This window comes from Notolepis coatsorum, assembly GCF_963971535.1.
Source record: "Notolepis coatsorum genome assembly, chromosome: 10".
Classification (NCBI taxonomy): Eukaryota; Metazoa; Chordata; class Actinopteri; order Aulopiformes; family Paralepididae; genus Notolepis; species Notolepis coatsorum.
This window is the reverse complement of record NC_140174.1, coordinates 67,470,867-67,498,469: the sequence shown is the minus strand read 5'-3', so window position 1 is coordinate 67,498,469 and position 27,603 is coordinate 67,470,867. Positions and strand designations below refer to the sequence as shown.

The window sequence follows — 27,603 nt, the reverse complement described above, 5'->3', positions numbered from 1 at the left end:
CTGTCTGTCTGTCTGTCTGTCTGTCTGTCTGTCTGTCTCTCATTCCATCTTCTGTCTTTCTCCCCTATCTTTCTCTCTCTCTCTCTCCTTCACATATCCTCTTTATCTTTTTTTAGTAATCTCTCATCTCCTCATGCCTCGCTGTTTACAGTACTCAGTAAAATGTCGACTATGGAGAGGCAGTGGACTGACCTGCGGTGCAGAACTCGATGATCTCGCTCCACTCCGACACGGCGTAGTCCCCGTCGCTCTGCTTGGCAGCCGTCTGTACAGCCACGGTTGTACTCCGTCCGTGGGCTGAGGAAACCAGTGGCCTCGCACCGTCATGGGCAGAGGCACCGCCTTGGCCACCAGCTTAGTCGGCACGTCCTGGGACAGGAAACAAACACACACATTGTTTGATGTTGAGTCGATAACACTGGGAAACCCGTACTTATTGGGGGGGGGGGGGGGGGGGGGGGGGGGGGGGGGGGGGTAATAATACAAAATGCTGTTATTACAACAATGTAGAAGATATCACACGCATCAATGTGACATGGACAGTGGCAACGACTCCGCCACCAGCGCAGTGTCCTGAAAAACACAATACAACAACAAAAACATGTATCTAATTTATTTTTTATTTTGTTATGTTTGTTTCATCCTGTAATCCACTATATTCATACTGTAATCCACTTTGATTGATTGCATCCTTTATTTATTCTCAAAATGAACATTGAGGTTTTATTCTCATTTGCAATATTGTCAAGATTACAAGTTCAAACAGTTAAAGATTATACATACAGTTGCATGAATAGGACAAAACACAGGTGTAAAAAGAAAAAACAAAGAGAGATCAAATAAAAAATTGTTACACACTAAGGTAGGGAGGTTTGTAATCATGTTTTTAAATTGTCCATGGGATACTGGAGTATTGCTTTTTAGTGTGAGTTGAAGATCATTCCAGGAAGCTGGTGCAAATAAAAAGCAGACTGAACTCATGGGACCTTAAGTGTAAGACAATTTCATTTGAGCAAGTTAGATAAGGTCCATAATTCCAATCTAGCATCAATGTGATATATGGTGCCAATTTTCCATCAATGAGATACAGATAAACAGATACCAATGTATATTTTGCCTCTCTGGACAGAAAAGACCAACCAACCTTATCATATAGGATGCAATGAGCACCGTAACTATCACCAGTAATAAATTTAAGAGCAAAATGATAGACCGTGTCTAGGGGTAAAATCACCATAATCCAAAAGCTCTGCTTACTCCATTTAAGATCATGAAAGGATAAAAGTTACACAACTTTTGCAGTTGCCCTAGCCCTCAAATATTTACAAAGCAACTAAAAACTCTACTTTATTTATATATTTATTCCTATTCATAGCAAACATGAGAGTAGATCAAATGAGATAGAACTGTAATCTGTGACAGCTGCTTGAATAATTACTTACATATCAATGTTTTGTCATTGGAGCATTCTGTCATTTACGTGTTCAATAATTTCCTGTCATCTCAAGGCCTCCCTGGCAGCTCACTGGGGCCCCCTTTTGGACCCCGGCCGCCCTGTTGAGAACCACTGAAATAAACTTTACAGCCAAAGAGGGACAATGATAAAGAGACGGGAGTGAGGTAGAGAGCAAGAGAGAGAGAGAGAGAGAGAGAGAGAGAGAGAGAGAGAGAGAGAGAGAGAGAGAGAGAGAGAGAGAGAGGGGGGGTAGAGATAGAGAGAGAGAGAGAGGGAGAGGAAGAGAGAGAGGGAGAGGTAGATATATATATAGAGCGAGGGGTAGAGATAGAGAGAGAGGGCGAGGAAGAGAGAGGGGTAGAGATAGAGAGAGTGGGAGAGGAAGAAAGAGAGAGAGAGAGAGAGAGAGAGAGAGAGAGAGAGAGAGAGAGAGAGAGAGAGAGAGAGAGAGAGGGGGGGGGGCCTGATGTGTGTGTGTGTTGTGTGCAGTTGGCTGTGTGCAGCATGTGTGCCATATCCTTTATCCCTCATTGTCATCAGCAATGATATGACTGATAAGACCACTGGGACTCGTGATACAGGGTAAAAGCAGGCACGCGGGAAGGGGGGGTGCGACAGGGGCTGCAGCACCCCCTGCTGGATGGGAGTGTAACTGCAACTGCAAGGTTGTTTTGGCATTTATTCCATTGTAACCGAGGCTACCAGTGTTGCAGTGCTGGTATAACTCGGTATAACGGCGTTATACCTCGCTCACTGAGGCTGAAGTACGCGCAATCGCTTTTTACATGGCATTATCCAACCGGACTCCCGGAGAAGCATGCAGCTGCAGAGCCGCAGAGCCAGCGGCGCTCTCTGGGCCGCGCGCTGACGGCCGCGCTGTGAGGCAATAGTATCCAGCTGCAGGACGAGAGCAGCCAAAAAAAACTGTGCATGCGCGCGCACGCGCGTGGAGCGTTTGACCTACTGTCAATTTGCCACTGCACCACTGGAGGCTACTCAATGTCAAAGAGCGAAGCGGCACTGCAGATTTACCCTACTTCATTGCCAGATCGTCATAGGGGCGCTGTCTCGATAATGCAGTGTTATTAACAGCGTGTAGCCGACGCATGAACCGGTTGGGATTCGAATAGACGCGGCCTGGAAGCGTCAACGTGGAACTGGAAATCCGTTGGTATATACTTTAGAGTAGGCTGCTACAGTAACGTTAGTACTAGTTTGAGTTTGAGTTTAGAGACAGCAGGGTAGCTAGCGCTAACGGCGTGAAAGCGAAAGTATGAGTCAGTTTCAAGTTCCCCCCGCCAGAGAAATTCACCTTCAAGGCAGAAGACTGGACAAAATGGATAAAGGACTGACTGAGGTGGAGAGCTGCCTGTCGCCCATTCTAACGCAGGACCCTTGAGCAGGTAAGCGATTTTAGATGTATAATCACTTTGGAAGTGTGCGGCTGTTGTCCGAATAGTGAACATTGAAAAATAAAGGCACGACATTTAGAGACGTCCCCGTCCGTCGTAGCGTTCTGGTACGGGGGCGCAACAGGTGGGGTAGGCTGGTGATGTATGCTTGTTGTTGCCGCTTGCAATAAATCGTCTTCTGCTTCGCGCATGCATTTAATATGACGGTATTATTATTATTTATCTCTGACTCGACCGCACCCCCCGCACCCCCAAGTCAGAATGAGTTCCCGTGTCCCTGGGTAAAAGACGAGTCTGTGGGGCTATTCCATGAGTAACTTGACCCGTCTTCATTACTGTACCTTAAAGCTCGCCCCTGGGTCAGGAGAGGACATTCAGGAACCAATGCTTCTTCTCTAATTTGCTAGAGAAGTAAATGTTATGTCTATCTTTTAATTGACCCATCTTAAGCCCCTGTTGCTTCTCTTGTTCGAGGGAAGCAACAGTTGTGATTGGAGGATCTGGAAAAGAGGGCAGAGCTTGAGATCGGTAATTTCAGTGGATATTTAGGTCATCATCCAATCAACAGACACAGGGACAGAGGAGGATAATGTCTGAGAGAGGATGAGCATAACGGATCCAGTTAGCTAATGGATCCTTTTAAAAACCATGTCCAAGGGGAGCTCCAGTAGCTCACCACGTACCTCGAGCGCTATTTCGGCGCCGGGGACAACCGTGCTCGTCACGGATCTGGGGTTTAGCGAGTTCGAATCCCGGACTGCAGCCGTGCCTTTCCCAGAGTGTCTTCCCCCCCATCTGTACCCCTTCAGCCTGTTTCTGTCGGTCATTCTTGACCAGAATAAATGCGATAAAACGCTAAAAAGAGGAGAGGCAGTTAAATCATTTTGTGTCCTGTACTGTGCAGGACAGTGATGCAACAGTAGCAGGACAGTGGATCACAGTGATGTAGCAGGACAGTGATGTAGCAGGACAGTGATGTAGCAGGACAGTACATCACAGTGATGTAGCAGGACAGTGACGTAGCATCACAGTGATGTAGCAGGACAGTGATGTAGCAGGACAGTGATGTAGCAGGACAGTGATGTAGCAGGACAGTACATCACAGTGATGTAGCAGGACAGTGATGTAGCAGGACAGTGATGTAGCAGGACAGTGATGTAGCAGGACAGTACATCACAGTGATGTAGCAGGACAGTGATGTAGCAGGACAGTACATCACAGTGATGTAGCAGGACAGTGATGTAGCATCACAGTGATGTAGCAGGACAGTACATCACAGTGATGTAGCAGGACAGTGATGTAGCAGGACAGTGATGTAGCAGGACAGTACATCACAGTGATGTAGCAGGACAGTGATGTAGCAGGACAGTACATCACAGTGATGTAGCAGGACAGTGATGTAGCAGGACAGTGATGTAGCAAGACAGTGATGTAGCAGGACAGTGATGTAGCAGGACAGTACATCACAGTGATGTAGCAGGACAGTGATGTAGCAGGACAGTACATCACAGTGATGTAGCAGGACAGTGATGTAGCAGGACAGTACATCACAGTGATGTAGCAGGACAGTACATCACAGTGATGTAGCAGGACAGTGATGTAGCATCACAGTGATGTAGCAGGACAATACATCACAGTGATGTAGCAGGACAGTGATGTAGCAGGACAGTGATGTAGCAGGACAGTACATCACAGTGATGTAGCAGGACAATACATCACAGTGATGTAGCAGGACAGTGATGTAGCAGGACAGTGATGTAGCAGGACAGTACATCACAGTGATGTAGCAGGACAGTGATGTAGCAGGACAGTACATTACAGTGATGTAGCAGGACAGTACATCACAGTGATGTAGCAGGACAGTGTTGGGGAAAATGTGTATGAGGTGGACTAGTTTAATATAGGTCAACTAGCAGTGCTGAAAGACGGTCTGGCTGACGTTCTTAAAACAATTTGGAACAGATGGACATTTCAGTACGGCATGTTGTGTGCTGGTAATCTCGTACATTGTATGCTTTCATATCTTGTTATTTTCTCTCTTTCACACAGGCACAGCACACACACACAGACACACGGACACACACGTACACAGACACACACAGTCGCACAGACATACACACCGACACACACACACACACACACATTCCCTGTGACACAATACACACATACAATACACATACGTCTGTACGCAGACGCACGCACACACAGACACACACACACATACACACACACACACACACACACACACACATCTCACTCTCTACATCATATCGTGTGTGGACATCATATCTTGTTTATCTCTCTTCATGTTCTCTCTCCGATGTTAAATCTACGTATCATCTTAATGTACGTCATGTCAGATCTGACATGATATGATACGTCATCATATCTGTCATGGGGGGGCAGGACTGAGAGGGGATTTAGGGACAGGCAAAGGGATCCAGGGTAGAGTGTTTTTGTTCAAGCTGTGGTGATCCTCTTTGACCCATAGCTCTTGCTGTTAAAGAACTTCTTTTCTTAAATAAATTACCTATTTGTTACAATTGGAAATATCGTCTCCTGCTGTGTTAAACAACCTTTCCACAACAACAGTTAAAGGTGTATTCCACCCAAATGGTTAGCAGGACAGTGATGTAGCAGGACTGTACAGTACAGTACAGTGGACATTGGTAAAATGGCTGCAGGACAGTTAAAGGTGTATTCCACCCAAATAGTGTTAAAGGTTATAACCCAAATCGAATGATTTTAAAGGTGTATTCCACCCAAATTGTTTTAAAGGTTATAATACAGTAGCAGTACAGTGGATCACAGTGATGCAACAGTAGCAGGACAGTTAAAGGTGTATTCCACCCAAATGGTTAGCAGGACAGTGATGTAGCAGGACTGTACAGTACAGAGTGGTAAAATGGCTGCAGGACAGTTAAAGGTGTATTCCACCCAAATAGTGTTAAAGGTTATAACCCAAATCGAATGATTTTAAAGGTGTATTCCACCCAAATTGTTTTAAAGGTTATAATACAGTAGCAGTACAGTGGATCACAGTGATGCAACAGTAGCAGGACAGTTAAAGGTGTATTCCACCCAAATGGTTAGCAGGACAATGATGTAGCAGGACTGTACAGTACAGAGTGGTAAAATGGCTGCAGGACAGTTAAAGGTGTATTCCACCCAAATAGTGTTAAAGGTTATAACCCAAATCGAATGATTTTAAAGGTGTATTCCACCCAAATTGTTTTAAAGGTTATAATACAGTAGCAGTACAGTGGATCACAGTGATGCAACAGTAGCAGGACAGTTAAAGGTGTATTCCACCCAAATGGTTAGCAGGACAGTGATGTAGCAGGACTGTACAGTACAGAGTGGTAAAATGGCTGCAGGACAGTTAAAGGTGTATTCCACCCAAATAGTGTTAAAGGTTATAACCCAAATCGAATGATTTTAAAGGTGTATTCCACCCAAATTGTTTTAAAGGTTATAATACAGTAGCAGTACAGTGGATCACAGTGATGCAACAGTAGCAGGACAGTTAAAGGTGTATTCCACCCAAATGGTTAGCAGGACAATGATGTAGCAGGACTGTACAGTACAGAGTGGTAAAATGGCTGCAGGACAGTTAAAGGTGTATTCCACCCAAATAGTGTTAAAGGTTATAACCCAAATCGAATGATTTTAAAGGTGTATTCCACCCAAATTGTTTTAAAGGTTATAATACAGTAGCAGTACAGTGGATCACAGTGATGCAACAGTAGCAGGACAGTTAAAGGTGTATTCCACCCAAATGGTTAGCAGGACAATGATGTAGCAGGACTGTACAGTACAGAGTGGTAAAATGGCTGCAGGACAGTTAAAGGTGTATTCCACCCAAATAGTGTTAAAGGTTATAACCCAAATCGAATGATTTTAAAGGTGTATTCCACCCAAATTGTTTTAAAGGTTATAATACAGTAGCAGTACAGTGGATCACAGTGATGCAACAGTAGCAGGACAGTTAAAGGTGTATTCCACCCAAATGGTTAGCAGGACAGCCCCATCACAATGTGCAGGAGGTGTGTACAGTAGCAGTACAGTAGGTGTATAGTAGCAGTACAGTAGGTGTACAGTAGCAGTACAGTAGGTGTACAGTCGCAGGACAGTTAAAGGTGTATTCCACCCAAATGGTTAGCAGGACAGTACATCACAGTGATGCAACAGTAGCAGGACAGTTAAAGGTGTATTCCACCCAAATGGTTTTAAAGGTTCTAATACCAAAATGTGTCTTCCCGAATCATTTTAAAGGTGTATTCCACCCAAATGGTTTTAAAGGTTCTAATACCAAAATGTGTCTTCCCGAATCATTTTAAAGGTGTATTCCACCCAAATGGTTTTAAAGGTTCTAATACCCAAATGTGTCTTCCCGAATCATTTTAAAGGTGTATTCCACCCAAATGGTCTTAAAGGTTCTAATACCCAAATGTGTCTTCCCGAATCATTTTAAAGGTGTATTCCACCCAAATGGTTTTAAAGGTTCTAATACCCAAATGTGTCTTCCCGAATCATTTTAAAGGTGTATTCCACCCAAATGGTTTTAAAGGTTCTAATACCCAAATGTGTCTTCCCGAATCATTTTAAAGGTGTATTCTACCCAAATGGTCTTAAAGGTTCTAATACCCAAATGTGTCTTCCCGAATCATTTTAAAGGTGTATTCCACCCAAATGGTTTTAAAGGTTCTAATACCCAAATGTGTCTTCCCGAATCATTTTAAAGGTGTATTCCACCCAAATGGTTTTAAAGGTTCGAATACCCAATTGTGTTATGGTGTCTTCCCCAAATCCTTTTAAAGCTTATAACCCCAAATCGTTTGAATGAATAAATGAATGAAATGGGACTATGAAGTCTTTATTTGTAACACATGTGAGATGGGCAGCACACACGCATTCCTTTGGGGGGGTTGCCATTGAAATGTCATCTGCGCTTGACCCATCCTGTCATCCTTCATCCTGTCGTGGGTCCGCTCCAATACAATACCTTGCCAATCCAAGTGCTCCTGTTCATCTTCATCAGGGACGTGACAGCATTAGCGATCAGTTCTGCATGTTTTTCCATTCTTTCGTTTTTATTTTTGTATGTGTATTCCCACAAATAGCTTTAAAGGTGTATTCATCCCAAATGTTTCTAAAACTTTATTCCACCCAAAGTTAAAATACTACTTCATGTTCAACTCCTAAAGGTATGCTTGAATTACATTCAAGTAATCTCATGACTTCCAGCTGGCTATAATGGAGGCGGTGAGCCCTCTAGTGTTCAAACATAAATAAGACACTATTCTAGACAAAATTAATTCTAATATTCTAGCAATACAAATCCAACAAGTCGGCCTTGGCCTCTACACACCGGCTCCTAATTGTGCCTTAAACTAAACACAATTACAAAATATATATATATATATATATCGGAGAAGCTACCGACATAATCAAAACACTCATATGGCCCTTACACTGTGTCTACGTACGTGACTTCTATTTTTACTTCTATTTTTTTTACATGCTATACTATTTTATTTCACTTATCTTTTGTCTAGCACAGTCTCTGGAGCGTAACAGAAAGAAGCATTTTGTATAAAAGTATTCTGTACTTCTGTATGACAACTATTAAAGAAACTTGAACTTGAAACTTGATACATGACATACAGATAGACAGTACTGCTACATCTATACATTTATGACATACCAGATTTGCAAATACAGTACCGTTTGTGATACATGGCAGGCATGTTAGACATCGTTTTGCCTCCTGAGCACAGTGATGTACAGGTGCAGCTCAATAAATTAGAATATCGTGGAAAAGTATATATTTAGCTGTATTGATGCAGTAATTTGTGCAAAAGGAGCCCCAACCGCGTGAATACTTTCGGTAAGCAACAAGCCCTTCCGCGTTGCTCTGATTGGCCGAGCGTGCGCATGCACATGAGCCGCAACAAGCCCCTCAGCCAGGCAGCAATACTAAGGTCCGCTTAATGCAATTTATACAAATGGAAGTATTGATTTCGCTGTAACGAATCATTAAAAAAATATACCGTTAACTGGAATATGTTGTTTCTTTACACATATGTTGGATTATGTAATTGGTTTGTCATGACAAACCAATAAAAAAGACAAACCAATTACATAATCCAACATATGTGTAAAGAAACAACATATTCCAGTATCTTTTTCTGATCAGTTAGGAGTTGTTTAGAAACAGTGTAAATAATAAGAATCAAATAGCACACAAGCTAACACTACTACTACTACTACAAGCACAACACATAAACAAGCACATCATTTGTGATCAACTGTAATCCTCATTGTGCAGGTGTTCTCAGTGAGCATGGTGAGGTTATGTGCACACATTCAGATTGTCTTGTCCTTTCATGGTGCTGGTCCTCAAAAAAATTGCAGTTACTTTGTTGGGCAAAAAGAGCAATAGACTTAAGCTAAATTCAGGCAGCCAACCACGTCCAATGGCTGCCGATATCCTCCACCCTAAAAAGGTGCAGGATCACAGAGCCTGAAGAAGAGTGGAGCAGGAGACCAAACACACCCAGGACAGGATGACCACAGTCAGCAGATGAGGGATGGAGCAGGAGAGATGAGGAATGAGATAGGACTAAACAGACCAGTAAGTAGTGATTCCGGGCCCCCTGGGAGACATGCCAAGGAAAGAGAAAAAGTAAAGCATTGTTAGTTAGTATTGTGGCTATATGATGCTAATTATGTGAGTTAGTCAACTAGCCTACTAGAAGGCCTTTTATATGAGATATTTGGTATGGTCAAATATTCAGTATACTCAAGTCCCATTATGGAATATGGGTTTATTTCTGTGGCCACTACTGATGACCATTTTGTATAATGCGTCATTGACAGCAACATCATGTGAAAATGTGCCCCATTGCATTGGAGCCTGGTGAGAGGATACAACATAGTGCTATGTTTCTAAGTACTAAAGCGATCAGTGAAATCTTGGCCTGTACAGCAATATCAGAACCTGAACCAATCCCAGCTACTCACATAACCTGGTTTTAGGTAGAAGCATAAATGTCATAACCTGGCAGATCTCAAAACAAATTGGTCAGACTACTGCTTGACCTTACTCCTAGAACCCACCTCACAACCTAGGATGGCTTAGAGTAGACGACAGAGTACAGCAACTTGCAATGGGCCTGGTCAACAAGATACACTATACGACTAAGGTACCCATGTACATGTCAAAATACTTCCCAAAGGTCAGTGAATACCACGATCACAACACCAGAGGGAGCTCCACAAATCATGTTAAACCCAGATTCGGCTCAAACAAGGGACTAAACACGGTTCGCAATTATGCCACATCGATGTGGAACGCCCTACCCAAAGCTGTAAAGCAGGGGTCAGCAACCTTAGGCACGAGTGCCACCATTGGTACACATTATCTAAACCAACATGGCACACTAGCAAATGTGTAAGAGGAACCTTTTTGGAAATGTTGAGTTACCTCTTTCACAGCCATTGGCAGTTGCACAGCCTGTTATTTATGGTACTGTAGGTTGACTGATATACCAGGGATATTTCATGGTCAGAGCCAATGAGAAGGGTCAGTCTGTTGTTGTTTGCCGAACATTGAGTGTTAAATGCCATTTTGAGACCAAACATGAGAACTTTAAAGGATGAGGCAGACAAGGCTGAATGTGTCCAGGTATGGCAAGCAAGCATCTCATAAAGACGGCAGCATTCTCTTATATATTTATGAGAGGAAAATGGTTATTAAAACTATTGCTATGCACGTTGCCTATATGGATGGAATAGAATTACAGATCTGTTGGAGATTTACATTGTGATGTGGTGTCATAATTAACCTTAACATTGATATGGCACACTGGTTAACAAGAACATTTTAAAATGGCACTTCGTATCAAAAAGGTTGCTGATCCCTGCTGTAAAGGAATGTGAATCACTACCCACTTTCAAAACCACTCTCAAAGAGCAACTACGGGAGACTGCAATTCGAAACTGGCCCCTGTAAATGTCCTAACCCAACCCCCTCCAATGTACAGTAAATGACCAAGTATGGTTTTGTCAATATTCCAATGTACAGTTTTGCTTGTACAGTTGTACAGTGTACTTAGTATAATAGTAGTAGTAAAGTATAATTTCTGGGTACTTTTTACACCCCTGTTTATGATGAATTGAAAATGGGGGACTGATGTAAACAAGACAAACGTCTTTCTCTGGTCTGCATCCCCTTAACAATTGTATGTATTGAGCTGTTTTGATTGATTGATTGAAAACTTTATTAACAGATTGCAGAATGGGTACAATACAGTACAGCTCAATACACACAATTGTTAAGGGGATGCAGACCAGAGAAAGACTTTCGTCTTGTTTACATCAGGGTCCCCCATTTTCAATTCATCAGGACATATATGACATACATGACATACAGATAGACAGTACTGCTACATCTATGTACTGTACTGTACCCATTCTGCAATCTGTTAATAAAGTTTTCAATCAATCAAACACAACTACTGTACATAACGTTAAATAGACCGTGGACGACGTACCCCCCCCCCCCCGCCCCCATACACAACCTACAGCATAACTTCCCACAGTAACGTTAACCAAATACTGTGGGCGACGCAGCCCCCCGCCCCCCTCCCACATACAACCTACAGCATAACTTTTATATCAGTATAATACAACTCTCAAAGCCAACGTAGAGTTTGTGCACTACTGTACATTTTAACTAGCACTTACCAGCCTCGGGACTCGGCAGTTGTACAATGTGGTAGAAAAGATCGCTCCTGTGAATTAGAAAAGCAAGCCCCGCCCCCAGCCTAGTGAATGAGAAAAGCCTGCCCCTAGTGGAGCAGGACAGTCCCTACACAGTACACTACACAAAATGATCACTGTGATCCACTGTCTTGCTACATCACTGTGATCCACTGTCCTGACTCCTGCTACATCACTGTCCTGCTACTGCTACATCACTGTGATCCACTGTCCTGCTACTGTTGCATCACTGTCCTGCACAGTACAGTTTATGATGAATTGAAAATGGGGGACCCTGATGTAAACAAGACAAACGTCTTTCTCTGGTCTGCATCCCCTTAACAATTGTATGTATTGAGCTGTTTTGATTGATTGATTGAAAACTTTATTAACAGATTGCAGAATGTGTACAATACAGTACAGCTCAATACACACAATTGTTAAGGGGATGCAGACCAGAGAAAGACTTTCGTCTTGTTTACATCAGGGTCCCCCATTTTCAATTCATCAGGACATATATGACATACATGACATACAGATAGACAGTACTGCTACATCTATGTACTGTACTGTACCCATTCTGCAATCTGTTAATAAAGTTTTCAATCAATCAAACACAACTACTGTACATAACGTTAAATAGACCGTGGACGACGTACCCCCCCCCCCCCCCCCGCCCCCATACACAACCTACAGCATAACTTCCCACAGTAACGTTAACCAAATACTGTGGGCGACGCAGCCCCCCGCCCCCCTCCCACATACAACCTACAGCATAACTTTTATATCAGTATAATACAACTCTCAAAGCCAACGTAGAGTTTGTGCACTACTGTACATTTTAACTAGCACTTACCAGCCTCGGGACTCGGCAGTTGTACAATGTGGTAGAAAAGATCGCTCCTGTGAATTAGAAAAGCAAGCCCCGCCCCCAGCCTAGTGAATGAGAAAAGCCTGCCCCTAGTGGAGCAGGACAGTCCCTACACAGTACACTACACAAAATGATCACTGTGATCCACTGTCTTGCTACATCACTGTGATCCACTGTCCTGACTCCTGCTACATCACTGTCCTGCTACTGCTACATCACTGTGATCCACTGTCCTGCTACTGTTGCATCACTGTCCTGCACAGTACAGTTTATGATGAATTGAAAATGGGGGACCCTGATGTAAACAAGACAAACGTCTTTCTCTGGTCTGCATCCCCTTAACAATTGTATGTATTGAGCTGTTTTGATTGATTGATTGAAAACTTTATTAACAGATTGCAGAATGGGTACAATACAGTACAGCTCAATACACACAATTGTTAAGGGGATGCAGACCAGAGAAAGACTTTCGTCTTGTTTACATCAGGGTCCCCATACATGACATACAGATAGACAGTAGGCCTACTGCTACATCTATGTACTGTACTGTACCCATTCTGCAATCTGTTAATAAAGTTTTCAATCAATTCAATCAATCAAACATGTATATATTCCCTCTCCACCGTATGTATATTTCTCTCCCACCCACCCACCCCCTCCTAATGTACAGTCCCCTCCCCATCATATGTATATACTCTGTCAGGATCTAGGGGTAACAGTACTGTATATTTGAATACCGGTTATGTCACAATTTACAAATGTATCAGTACTAAATACCTATATGTACCTATGCCATAAATGTCATGTATGTTGTGTATGTCATAAATGTCTATATGAATTGAAAATGGGGGACCCTGATGGAAACAAGACAAACGTCTTTCTCAGGTCTGCATCCCCTTAACAATTGTATGTATTGAGCCGTACTGTATTGTACCCATTCTGCAATCTGTTAAATAAAGTTTTCATTCATTCATTCATTCACAACTCTCAAAGCCAACGTAGAGTAGAAAAGATCGCTCCTGTGAATTAGAAAAGCCAGCCCCGCCCCCAGCCTAGTGAATGAGAAAAGCCTGCCCCTAGTGGAGCAGGACAGTCCCTACACAGTACAGTACACAAAATGATCTAACTCCTACTGAAAAAGAGCCAGGGGAATGGCCAAAGTTTAAAAAAAACAAAACAATTTCCAATTGTGGACAGCAATTGAAAAGATAATCTCTTCCTGGAATGTGGGAAAATTTTATACCATATAATTCTAAAATATCATAATACTCTTAAGGTAATACCATGATACTTTTAAGGTAATACTATGATGATTTTAGGGTAATACCATGATACTTCTAAGGAAATACCATGATACTGTTATGTTGGTTTTCCAGTTGTGTTCAGGTCGTGTTCTGGTTGTGTTCAGGTTGTGTTCAGGTTGTGTTCAGGTTCTGTTCTGGTCGTGTTCAGGTTGTGTTCAGGTTGTGTTCAGGTTCTGTTCTGGTCGTGTTCAGGTCGTGTTCAGGTCGTGTTCAGGTTCTGTTCAGGTTGTGTTCAGGTTGTGTTCTGGTCGTGTTCAGGTTGTGTTCAGGTTGTGTTCAGGTTCTGTTCAGGTCATGTTCCCTACCTTGTGTTTGAACTTGTTCTCTTTCTTGCTCTCCTTCTTGTTGAGGTCAATGAAGTAGTGGGTGATCCTCTCTCTGCCCCTGGTCTCCATGTCCCAGGTGATCTTGAAGGAGTCGCAGGTGATGTTACATATCCTAATCTGCTGAGGCACCGGGAGCTCATCCAACTCCCCAATACCACTGTCTGCCGATTTAGTACCTGAGAGAGACATAGAGAGGGATAGAGGGGGGAGGGAGAGAGAGAGGGAGGGAGGGAGGGAGAGAGAGAGAGAGAGAGAGAGAGAGAGTGAGAGAGAGAGTGAGAGAGAGAGAGAAAGAGGGGGAGATAGAGAGAGAGGGGGGGGAGAGAGAGAGAGAGAGAGAGAGAGAGAGAGAGAGAGAGAGAGAGAGAAAGGGAAGAGGCATGTGCACAGATAAGATATATGTGTCGTATATAATCTCAGTGGGAGATTTGCTTTTAGTGACTTTAATTCAACATCCAACAGCACAACGCAGTCCTATCCTTTTTTTGTACACTTTTTCTCCTATTTTTCTATTTTTCTCCAATCCCAATTTCGTGATTCCAATTCTTCCCTCCCCTGTCTTGAACGTTGCTAGACTATGCCTCCCACTGGTTGGCTGTAGTGAGGATAGAAGCCTTGCATCACGTGTCCCCTCCGGTACACGAGGAGGCAGCCAGTCGCATCTTTTCACCAGACAGCTCGAACTCTCAGTGGCGAGGAGTAACGCGTGGGAGGCTCACGCTGCCCCCGATACTTCCTGTTTCTGCTGTACAGGCATCACCCAACCGACCTGTAGGAGTCGCCATCCACAACGTCCAATCCCCACCCACCTGCTTTCCCACCCTCTAACACTGCCAATTGTGTTAGTATGACGGCCGGCCAAGCCGGTAGCAACGCCGAGAGCTGGGCTCGATACCAGCATCTCCTGCGTTAGTGGTGAGCGCCTTGCCCACTGCGCCACTCAGCAGTCCTATCCTGAAGGAATACAGGATAAGTAACATAAATAAAAAATTATCGAAATTAAACAGCTTCTGATATAAAAATGTATAGCTTGAATATGGCTTCTGATATAAAAAATGCATAGCTTGAATATGGCTTCTCGTATAAAAATTTATAGCTTGAATATGGCTTCTGGTATAAAAATGCATAGCTTGAATATGGCTTCTGGTATAAAAATGCATAGGTAGCTTGAATATGGCTTCTGGTATAAAAATGCATAGCTTGAATATGGCTTCTGGTGTAATGTTCTGGGTTTCTGTCCTCTCCCAGGACTGGAAACCCTACCGCCATTCTGGAGTACGTCACCCTGTTCTCAGTAATTAACACTGATTGACTGTCACCTGTGGTTTGCTGTCACTAATTGCTGCATGTGGTTGCTGGGAGTTTGGCCATAATAATAATCTCTTGTTTCTCTGTCTTTTGTCGGATCTTCAAACAGAACCTGTTGTTATTATTTATTTCTCTTTCCTTAATTTACCCTCAGTTGAAGCCTGGCTTCTGTTTTGTTATCGTTACAGTATCTTGCTCTAGTGATTCTGATAATAAAAAGAACACGCATTTTGAGAAGAGCAACCACATCTCTGTCTCCTTATTACCTTCTACTATTGGAACTCAACTCCTACCTTGAACCGTAACAGAAGATCCGACCAACCATGAGTTCCACAGAAGGATTTCGGGAGGAATTGGAGGCTCAGAGAGAACAACTGAGGGTCATCATCGAACGCCAGCTGGAAGTAGGCATCGAACTGGGTCGTCTGGGAGACCTATCCATCTCGTCCCAAGAGACAGTAGCCGCAGATTCAGCGTTAGCTGCGACTAACCACGCTAGCACTACAGCCGCCGTTGCGGTAACAGCAACAGCGGTGGAAGCCGCGTCTGGAGCCCCGCCTGCCGGCGGGGAGGAAAGGCAGGTACGTCCAGTTGGTCGTGAAGAGACCTGAGAACCACAGCTACCGCCGCCAGATCGTTATGGAGGAACTCCGGAAGGTTGCCGGGAGTTCGTCACCCAGTGCTCTCTTGTGTTCCAATTACAGCCTCGTACATGTCTCGTGCTGCATATATAATCACTCTTCTCACAAGTCGTGCTCTCTCTTGGGCCACAGCAGAATGGGAGAATGGGTCAGCGGTCTGCCGCAGCGCGGCTACATTCACCCGAGAGTTGCTACATGTGTTCTATACCTCTCGGGTGATATCCATCTATGAAGCCGGTGGGGGCGGCTCATCTCCTGCCGGCAAGGTAGTCGCCCTGTGGCAGATTACGCCATTGACTTCCGCATCGTGGCTCGGGAGGCGGCCTGGCCAGGAATACCCTGTTGTGTTTTGTTTGTACAAGGTCTTACCAGACAAAATCATTCTACAATATCTTAGATCATTTATTAATCATTGCTTTTCCTTTTAGCTTTTAAATCACCCAACAGCAGTCACATATCTCTTGTATTCTGCAGATAGAGAAGAAGAAAGGCAAGAACATAATAGGAAAAATAAACAGTAACAAGCTGAGAGACCAGGGAAGCCAGTCAGATCGCCTCCGTCACATTATCCGCTTCCATAACCTCAAAGAAAGTTAGGAAAGGATCCCAAATATTGTGGAATTTTTCGGTACAACCTCTGATAGTATACCTGATCTTCTCCAGTTTAATATGATACATGACCTCTCTCATCCAGTGGCCGTAGACAGGTGAACCCGGATCCTTCCATTTGAACAGTATCAGCCTTCTGGCCAAAAGTGAGTAGAAGGCCAGAATTCTAGATTCCCACCATCTAAAGTGGATGTCCGCTGGGGCCACTCCGAATAATGCAATATATGGTGATGGCTCCACTTCCTTTCCAAATATCTTAGAGAAGGTGTCAAAGATGGTCTGCCAGTAGGTGTGCAACTTTGGGCACGTCCAGAACATGTGGAGCAGAGTGGCTGGAGCCTGTCTACAGCGGTCGCATAGACTGAGGGTCTATGTCGGGATATATCTTAGAGAGCCTGTCTTTAGACCAATGCAGTCGGTGTACAATTTTAAATTGGATAACCACATGTTTAAGGCAAATGGAAGAGGAGAAAATCCCCTGTATTATCTTGTCCCATGTGACCTCTGTGATTGGTTCACCTAAGTCAGTCTCCCATCTGCCCCTGAGGAGGTCTAAAGGTGTCGAGTTGCTTCTATTAAGTAGTTCATAAATTCAGCTTATAGCCTGTTTCTGGATCAGTTTACAGTTCAAGATTGAGTCTAAAAGGGAGGCCGGAGGACACTCTGGGTAGCAGTCCGAGTTCGAAGTTACGAAGCTCCGGAGTTGCAAGTATCTATAGAAGTGTGACCTAGGGATATTTTTTTTGTATTTTATTTTTTTATAATTTTTTAAACAAATTAAATCACCGTTTAAATAAATGTCTTATACAAGATATGCCCCTAATACCTGCTATCTATTCCCCTACACACATATGCTCTTGCTCGTACCCCCCACCCTGGACCCCCCAATGGATAATCCATCCATTCTCATTCGCTCTTAACCAGACACTACCATTTATGCTAGCTTTTATTTTCTCCACCACTTCTAACCACATTGTCAATTTGGATTCATTGAGACCCAAAATTCTTGCTGTAGATATTTCTAGATAAATCACATCGAGATATGTAAGGATCAGTTTTTTAGCCACTGTAATACCAGATAAAACCAATCTCTTTAGCTGTGGATGTACTGCATACCCAAAAACATCATTCAGCAGTAATACAGAGGGGGGTACAGGTATATTCAGAGTTAAGAGATTTGATAATTGCTGGGTCACTTCTTTCCAGAATATCTTAACTGGTGGGCAGTCCCAGTACATGTGCATAAATGTCCCCTCGTCCCCATTTGTACATAAGGAGCATTTGGAGTCTTGTTTAAGACCCATTCTGTTCAGTCTTATAGGAGTCAAGTATGTCCTATGGATATAGTTAAGATTGATTTGTTGATAATCCGGGTTCCTTGATGCAAGTCGAACATTTGCCCAGGCTTCTTGCCACTCAAAATCTATTTCCAGGTCTGGTATATCCCTCCTCCAAATAGAGTCTAGGTGGAGGGTTTCATACGAGGCCGTTAGTAATTGATGATAAAAATCTGATACAAAACCTCTCGATGTCTCTTTTTCATAGAAACATTTGTGGTATCTGTGGTGTGCAATTGGTATCCTTAATGGAACACCGTGAGACTTCAAACATAACAATAATTGTGCGTAAAAAAGATATGTGGAACCGGTGAGATCATTTTCTTTTTCTATTTCATCATAGCTACAAATACCCTGTTTGTTGAAAACATCTCCTAATGTATGTATGCCTTGCTTTTCCCATCTAGGGAATCTTATAGGTTGTTTTCTAATCAGGAGTGCATTGTTATTGAATAAGGGAGTATGATTATGCCATTTATGTGGGTTAGAATATTTTTTTTGTGTTTCACGCCATATCCGGATCGCATGTGTAATTATGGGGCCAAATTTCAGTTTGCATTGCTTAATTGATATTTTGGTGTATACTATGTCCTGCAGTCTCTGTGGTGCTACTATATTTACTTCTAAATTTCTCCAGGATACTGATGCTTGGGGTTCAAACCAGGTTGTCAGTGGTCTTAAAGTGTACAGCTTAAAATGGTGGAAAAAATTTGGAATTGCCATCCCTCCGTCGGCTTTGTTTCTCTGTGCGATCTTTTTATACGTGGTGGTTTGTTATTCCAAATAAATGTATATGCGGAAGAGTGTAATTTTTTCCAATAACCATCTGGAGGGGGTAACGGAAGCATTGAGCTGATGAAGTTGATTCTAGGTAAGACATCCATCTTAACTATTGAAACCCGTGCCTGTACTGAGTTTTTGACCACCTGTCAAGGTCGTATTTGATTTTATTTTGGATTTCGATGTAATTGTGTTTCACCGTGTGGTAGTTTCTCAGGCAAAATGTATTTACATGTACAAGGAGCAGGCGTCCGGCAGACATTATTGGTAAAGCACTGCAACATACATTCTAGCTCACAAAGGTCGCTGCGCTTCGCCTGCAGAGGGGGAGGGTAGGTGATATAAAGTTGAGTTAGCACATAGGATTCACAACAGACTTCTGTCTCACTTCCCCAGGCCGAAACTCAGATACAATAGACTAATAGAAATGGCTTGTTGACTAAATACACGTACACAATAGAATGGCCCGCATACCCCCCCCCCCCCCCCCCCCCTGATAGTTACAGAAGACTTTTGGGCTGGTGGAAAACAATGGGGGTGACACCAGACCTGTTTTTATTACTTCCCTCAACAGAAACTGCCAAACTGCAGCTGTTAAAAGTACAGTTGGTCCTCCAGCAAAACGACACCTTAAAAGGCTTTCCGGGACATGTCTATTCAAGGAGACAGTCACCTAGTTTCACCTAGTTTTAGCCAATCAAACGCGACGTTAGGCTAAAAACGGTCACGAACACGGATTCTCCAATCGGAAGCCCTCTGGCTCATAGAAAGACCCGCCCTCATGACGTAAAGTCTGGCGGGAGGAGTTTAGTCTTTAAAGTACGTGGTTCAGATCAAGATAGACAGAATCCCACCAACAACACGGAGCGAGCAACACCCACTCTACATTCTTCCCCCTACTGGACGAAGGACTGCGGCGACGCATTGAGACGAATACCATCTACCATCGAACAAGGAGCCGAGAAGAGATATATGCTTTTTAGTTTAAAAGTGAACTTTAGTCTGAGTTTTGATGACCTTCGGCATAGCGATTGCATCCGTCAAGACTCATTGCATTGTTCTTTCAAATCTTTGATTTGTAAATTGTTTTTGAATCTCATTAAAAAACGGATTCTTACAGTAAATCTTCTCGATGACTCTTTCTTCAAAAGCCGCCTCTTTGTTGCCGTCGTGTAAAACCATTTCCTGGTTTTTTAAAGTACCACAGGGCTTTTAAGGTTTACACACAACGCAGAGTAGCATTAGCAGATTAGGTTCTGAGTATTCAGAACAAGAATAGCCCAGTTGGTGACTTCAACCGTTTGGCTTATGGTAGGGAATACTTCAACTCCCAAGCATCTAAAGTGTTTAACCATTGGTATTTCTTCTGGAAGACTTGTATTCTTTGCAGGGGCGTTCAGTGGAAGGAAAGCCGACTTTGGCCAGTTTATTTTAAATCCCGATAGGTCGCCAAAGTCATTAATCAACTTGAGAAGATGAGGCATTGCGGTGTTAGGGTTTTGCATGAACAGTATTACGTCGTCCGCATATAGACTAATTTTGTGTTGTGTGCCCTTGATTACGATTGACCTAGGGATCTTGTATTTCTGTACTAGCTGTTCAAAGGAGGCAAAGTTGCCGTCTATATAGAGGTCAGACAGCGCAATCACTCCACTCCCAGCCCAACTGTCGAAGGCCTTATCCATCGTTGATGGGACAAACATGTGATTTCTTGTGATCGGAGCAGCCAGTGATAGTTCCCTGAGGGAAAAAGTTCTTCTAAATTGGTTCCACACTTTTATCGAATGGATGACAACTGGGTTCGAGGTAAAGCTAGATATGGGCTGTGTGAACGGGAGCTTAGCACATAACAAGGCAGATAGGGAGGTTGATTTAACCGACGCACTCTCCAGTACTGTCCACCAGGGGACTGTGTCCTCCCCCCTTACCCAGTATAATAACGATCTTATGTTTGCTGCCCAGTAGTAGTAAATAAAGTTTGGAAGCGCCATCCCACCCATTACGCGGGGTCTCTGCAGCATAGATCTTTTGATCGGGGGCGTTTTTTTCTTCCAGATAAAGGAAGATATCTGGTTGTTTATCTTGGAGAAGAATGTTTTGGTCAGAAAGACTGGAAGACTCTGAAATACATATAGAAATTTCGGCAATACATTCATCTTTATTGTGTTGATTCTCCCACCCAGGGATAGCGACAGGGGGTCCCAACGTTCAATATCTCTCGCCAGGTTGGACAGTAAGGGTTGATAGTTAGCCATATATAGGTCCTTATGTTCATGCGTGATCCATATCCCGAGGTACTTGAACTTTTTAGGGCTAATTTTAAACGGGAATGTGCTCAGAGGTATCCGATCCGCCGAGGTGCCGACGGGCATCAGTTCGCTTTTTTGAATGTTGATTTTGTATCCGGATATTTTGCCGAAGTCCACAAGTAGGGTCATCAACCGAGGAAGACTCGTTTGGGGTTGTGATATGTACATCAACATGTTGTCCGCATTGAGCCAGACTTTATGCTCTGAGCCCGTGCGCATGATCCCTTTGATATCGGTGTTCTGCCTCAAAGCCAGCGCAAGGGGCTCCATTGCGATCGCGAAAAGGAGTGGAGATAAAGGACATCCCTGTCTCGTACCCCTATGGAGTTCAAAGTAGGTGGATAGATTGTTGTTGGTGCGAACGGCAGCCATCGGAGACGTATATAGAATTTTAATCCAAGCTATGAGCTTAGGGCCAAACCCAAACCTCTCCAGAGCGTGGAAAAGATAGTCCCACTCCACCCGATCAAGGGAGAGGACCACCTCAGGTGTTCCGGGTGGAGAGGGGCTATACAGGATATTTAGGAGGCGTCTGATATTAAAGAAAGAGTACCGATTCTTGATGAAGCCTGTTTGGTCCGGCAAGATAATCGAGGGGAGAACCCCCTCCAGACGACGGGCCAGAACCATAGCGAGAACCTTGACATCAGCGTTAAGGAGGGAAATTGGACGGAACGAGCCGCATTCCAGGGGGTTCTTGTCTTTCTTAAGGATTAAGGAGGTAACCGCCTGGCGCATGGTTGGAGGAAGAGAATTAGTTGAGAATGATTCGTCGAATACGGCTAGCAGCAGTGGGGACAGTTGGGTTGAGAATATTTTGTAGAAGTCTGTAGGGTAACCGTCTGGCCCTGGGGACTTGCCACTCTGCATAGATCTAATCGCTGACGTAATCTCCGCAACCGTAAGTTCCTCCTCCAGATCTGCGGCCCTCTCTGGGTCGACTGTCGGGACGCGGAGGGTCCTATAGAAATCGTCTAGCGTGGAGGGCCCCACTTGCGAGTCCGAGGTGTATAACGATTGGTAGAACGTTTTAAAGCTTTTATTAATTTTAAGGTTGTCACTGGCTTTTGAGCCCCGCTCGTCGTTGATAGTGGGGATGGACTGGTTGGCAGTTCTTTGTCACAGCTGATGGGCAAGTATCCGTCCGGCCTTCTCCCCATGTTCATAGTACCCCTGTCGTGTTTTAGTAATGAGGTACTCAGCCTGTCGCGTTGACAGGAGGTCAGGCCACGTGAGCGGATCGGCGCGGCCGAGAAATCCGCTCTTCGCTCTTTAAAGCTTGGTCCGCTCCGCTAATCGATCATGTTGACCCCGCCCCCAAGTCGCTCTCCGCTCGCTCCCCGCTCACCTTGAATCGAGCCCCGCGCCAGATCGCTCGGCAGATTTTTTTTTTTTTTGGAGCATGGTGTAAATTAGCTCAAACTACAACAGTCTACACCCCCTGGGCCCCTTAACAATTGTTTGTATTGAGCCGCATTGTAATTGTACCCATTCTGCAATGTTAAATAACGTTGTTTATCCATTCACTGGCTCTATTAAGCGATGATAGGCTAGCCGAGCCACAATGCTATGGTCGCTGCCATTAACGTTAGCATGTAAGCTAACGTCAACAACAATGGCGTCGATACTTTTTCTAACAGACGCGAGTGAGTGTGGGCGTCTCTACAATGACAAAGCCTGAACCGGATATCACAGGTTCACCCTTCTCATTGGTTGAAAATGGCCTTCATGTTTGTACATCGCCATCTGTTGCTTTGGCATTGTACTGCATGTATATTACATCAACAGTGTTAAACCACTGTGAGCGACCTGGAGTGGATTGGAGCGGAGGAGAACTCTCGCTCCGGACGTCGCGCCGACCCATTTTGAAACCCACTCCTCGCTCACGTCAAAACCGCCCGCTCCGCGCCCCGCGCCGCTCACGCTCCGATCCGCTCACATGGCCTGCAGGAGGTCAAACTCAGTTCGCAGCAATATACGTTTTTTCAACATGTCGGTTGATGGTGAGTGGCTATATAGTCTATCTAGCTCCAAAATCTCGTCCGTCAGTTGCTTAAGGCGTGCCGTGTTTATCTTCTTTTGGTTGGCGTAATATGAAATCACCTGTCCCCTTAAGTACGCCTTCAGTGATTCCCAAATGGTTAAAGAAGACATTCCCGGAGTCTTTGTCGAGAAATAATGTAATTTCCGAGGTGATGAAGCTTGTGAAGGCTTCCTCCGACAGGAGCAACGGGTTGAGTCTCCACTGGCGGTGGCCGAGCCGTGTATTCGGGATACTAATTTTCATAACTAAGGGACCATGGTCTGAGATAACTATCGCTCCGTATTTGCATTTGGTTACGAGGGGAAGAAGTCTCTTATCCAGGAGAAAGCTGTCTATGCGCGAGAAGGTATTATGGACCGGGGAAAAAAAGGAGTATCCTCTGGATGTAATATTATGAAACCGCCACACGTCAGCTACCCCATATGATTTAAGAAAGCGCCGGATTGCACGGGACGAGCTAGACTGGGGGGCCTTCCTGGACGAGCTACGGTCAAGCACCGGGGAGAGTGCACAATTCATGTCGCCGCCAAGGATGAGATGGCGCAAGGTCATATCCGGTAGGCGAGAAAAAAGGCTGGTGAAGAACGTAGGGTTGTCCCAGTTTGGTGACTAGATATTAGCCAAAATGACCGGAAATGAATGCAGTTTCCCCACCACTATAATATAGCGCCCTGCAGGGCCGGCCTCTACACTTGATATAGTAAATGACGTGTTTTTTATCTATCAAAATGGCTGCTCCTCTGGCCTTTGTGTGGAAGTTGGAGTGATACATCTGTCCCACCCACCCTCCCCCCAGTCGAGCATGGTCCGCAGTTTTTAAATGCGTCTCCTGTAAAAACGCTACGTCTGCATTGAGTTGTTTTAAATGTGTAAGTACCTTCTTACGCTTTACTGGGTGGTTGAGTGATTTAACACGCCAACTCACGAAATTGACAGAGCACCCTTCCAGCCCCATGGTATCACCCGTGTCATAGTAGATGAGAGAGGCCATGCATCTGGAACCTAGAGAGAGCTCAGCACAACTGCAGGTGAAAAGCAAAACAGACGTCTGATCAGTTAAGCATGTTGAATGTACAAGTCCGGTAACCCCCCCCCCCCCTGACACCTATAAAAAACAAGGTGCCCAAAATACCCTTCAGAAACTAATCCACACATAATGTGCTTATGTTGGAGGTGTTCTACCTATGGAGCCAGCCGCTCAGGCCCCCGTCGAGCCCCTTAGGTAAAAGAAAATAATAAAGAGAAAGAAAAGAAAAGTAAGAGTAAAAAGTCCTTACTCAGATCTTGGTATTATATAAGGTCTTCAGCTGTCCAGTGGGATACACCCAACCAGGTAGGGTAATATAGGTGGCAGCAGGGAACGGTAAGCATAACAATAATATATTAACATTAACAACCTCACATCAAGCAGGCCCTGAAATAAGGCAGAACATCTTACTCCCGAGCAAGGGCAACCAACATGCCCCGTTAAACACAAAAAGGGTGCCTGATTGGGTGATATAGAATAAAATAAATTGGAAGAGGTGCGGGAGTGTGCGTGTGTCCATGCGTCTACAAATGAGTGTGTACCTGGGCATATGCCCTTCAGTGTTCGTGCATTTGCGTGCACGTGAACCTATGTGTGTGTGTGTATGGATGTATCGGACACAGCCAAGGTGTAAACGTATGGGTGTGTAGGCGTGAGTGTGTGGGTCCGTGCCTCCGTGTCTGTATAATGTGTAAATGTGTATGTGTGTCTACATGTGTGTCTGTGCATGCGCGTAGTATGCGCCCACGTGTGTGTGGTACGCCTAGAATCTCTAGATAGTGCATCCATTAGGTATGCGAGCGCGTGCGTCATCCTAGGGCTGAGCATGTGTGTACATATTTATATGTCTGTATGTGTATACACACATTGTCCTATTGGGGCCAAAATTATACACTGTTCACATCGTCTGTACATCATAAGTATAGGGCAACGAATTTGCTGGAGATTGGTGAGTCACTTAGCTTGGTAAATGGTGTTTAGTGGCGTCCTCTCAATGCTAGGCAGATGATGCTACACATAGATCAGGGGTCGGGAACCTATGGCTCGCGAGCCATATATGGCTCTTCTGGTGACAGCATATGGCTCCCAGAATTTTTTGAGTAAAAAAAAAAAAAAAAAAAAAAAACGTTTTTTTTTTTTTTTTTTTTAATACTTGTGATATTTCTTAATAATACTGTGTCATTTTAAAGTAAACAGAATTAGTTTTGAAGATACAGCTAATAGTATCTGTAGCTGAAGATATAGCGAGCAGAGCTGGCGAGGGAACACAAGTGGACAGAAATTAAAAATCTTCAACCTGAAGACCAGCTGATTCTTAAAACTTGGAACGAGCTTCCTGTGACATACCACACAATGCAGTGTGAGTATTGCCGTATTGACCATGTTTGGCTCTACATATGCATGTGGGCAGTCATTCTCGCATATGAGGAACATTAAGACCAACCTACGCTCACGTTTAACTGATGGAAGCCTCAATGCCTGCATGAAGCTCAATCTCACCACGTATGAACCAGATTACAAGGCCATCAGCAAAACCATGCAGCACCAGAAGTCGCATTAAAAGTAAGACATATTTAATTTATTATATATGTTAAAAATACTATATGGCTCTCAATTAAATATATTTAGAAATATTTGGCTTTTATGGCTCTCCCAGTCAAAAAGGTTCCTGACCCCTGACATAGATGATCACACAGACATTACAGTAGCCAGGGCCGCCTGGGAGAAATGCGAGGCCCTGTGCGAGATTTAACGCGAGCCCCCCCCCCCCCCCCCCCCCCCAAAAGGTAAAAAAAAAATAAAAAATTATATATATATATATATATATATATATATATATATTTTTTTTTCCATACAGTCAACATATTCTTAAATAATAGCGCTGCCCGAGGCGGGGCATGATACAGTCAACATATAGCAAAAGAGAGAGCGAGAGAGAGCTCCCGTTCTACAGTCAATATACAGTGTACAGAGAGAGAGAGAGACACATTGGAAAGAAATTGAAATGCTATTTGGCCCTAAACAGAGAGTACACAGTGGCAGAATACCTGAGCACTGTGACTGAAGATCCTTGACTATACAGACTCAGCGAGCACAGCCTAGCCATCGAGAAAGGCCGCCATAGGCAGACTGTGTGTGTTAGAGAGAGAGAGAGAGAGAGAGAGAGCATGTGTGTTAGAGAGAGAGCATGTATGAGAGAGAGAGAGAGAGAGAGAGAGAGAGAGAGAGAGAGAGAGAGAGAGAGAGAGAGAGAGAGAGAGAGAGCATGTGTGTGTGTTAGAGAGAGAGCATGTATGAGAGATCAAAAAGGACAAAGATCAACACTTAAATCCAAAGAGAAGAGGGTCTATAGAGAAACCAAAGCAGCAAGGAGCCAATGGCCGACATCAGCTAAATAGGCTAGCCAGGTACTGTGACACACACAGCTTTGGCCAACGGCCCAACGCTACCCAAGCTACACAAACGACCAAGACATTCACACACAGCACATGTCGTATCTCCAAATGTTGTGAAGTAGCATATGTTTTGCCTGTTAAAAAACATCGTTATTAACAAAACATTCGGGAGGGGAAGGAAGGAAGAGTGGGGTAATGTCATGACATTTTCATTAATCTTACCTGCACCAAGGAACGCAGGGCGAAAGGCCGTAACACAGGTCTCCACGTTGACGAAAGGCCTCTCGCTGTCGGGACAAAATAAGCTGCTGCCAGAGCCTTGTCATGGTGCAGGCCCGACTACATCTTCTGTCAAAGATGATGTCGTAGTCAGAGTGCCAGAACCCCCTGCTATTCTCACAGCTAATGTCAATGGTCGTAGCACAAGCTAACAGCTAACTCAAGGCTAACTGATAGCATCAAACGAACGTTCCCAGCCGAGCGCAGCCGGCAGTTAACGTCGAAGCTAAACAGCTAACTGGCTAACAGTTAGCTCAATCAGGCACCTGGCTGTATGTAGCCGCATAGCTTGCTTCTGCGTTAGCTAATGGTTAGCACAAGCTAACAGCTAATTAGCTAACAGCTGATTGAGCTAACTGTTAGCCAGTTAGCTGTTTAGCTTCGACGTTAACTGCCGGCTGCGCTCGGCTGGGAACGTTCGTTTGATGCTATCAGTTAGCCTTGAGTTAGCTGTTAGCTTGTGCTAACCATTAGCTAACGCAGAAGCAAGCTATGCGGCTACATACAGCCAGGTGCTGACACCAGGCACACACCGTTAGCTACTAGTAGTACTATTAGCTAGTCGACCAGTTTGGCTCCAGAGAGAGAGAGAGAGAGATAGGTCCACGGCGGGAATATAATAATAGTTGACTCACCATAACGCAGTATCAATGCGGCGCCAATGGTAAAGTTGGAAGGAGACTTTCTTGGCCCACGGTGTAATTTCTTCTGATCCATGCTGCTTTTGAAAAGACATCC

General features: G+C 44.2%; 1 protein-coding gene across 1 annotated transcript in view; it reads right to left on the bottom strand.

Annotated features, from left to right (window-relative positions):
* Positions 1-27,603, bottom strand: part of phyhiplb (phytanoyl-CoA 2-hydroxylase interacting protein-like b) — a gene marked incomplete at both ends in the record, with an annotated part of 135,762 nt that overhangs the window by 23,841 nt on the left and 84,318 nt on the right. Inside the window, 4 exon segments of the mRNA XM_084323057.1 lie at positions 193-280; positions 282-305; positions 307-369; positions 14,115-14,311. Of these exon segments, the coding sequence (XP_084179183.1) occupies positions 193-280; positions 282-305; positions 307-369; positions 14,115-14,311 (372 nt within the window).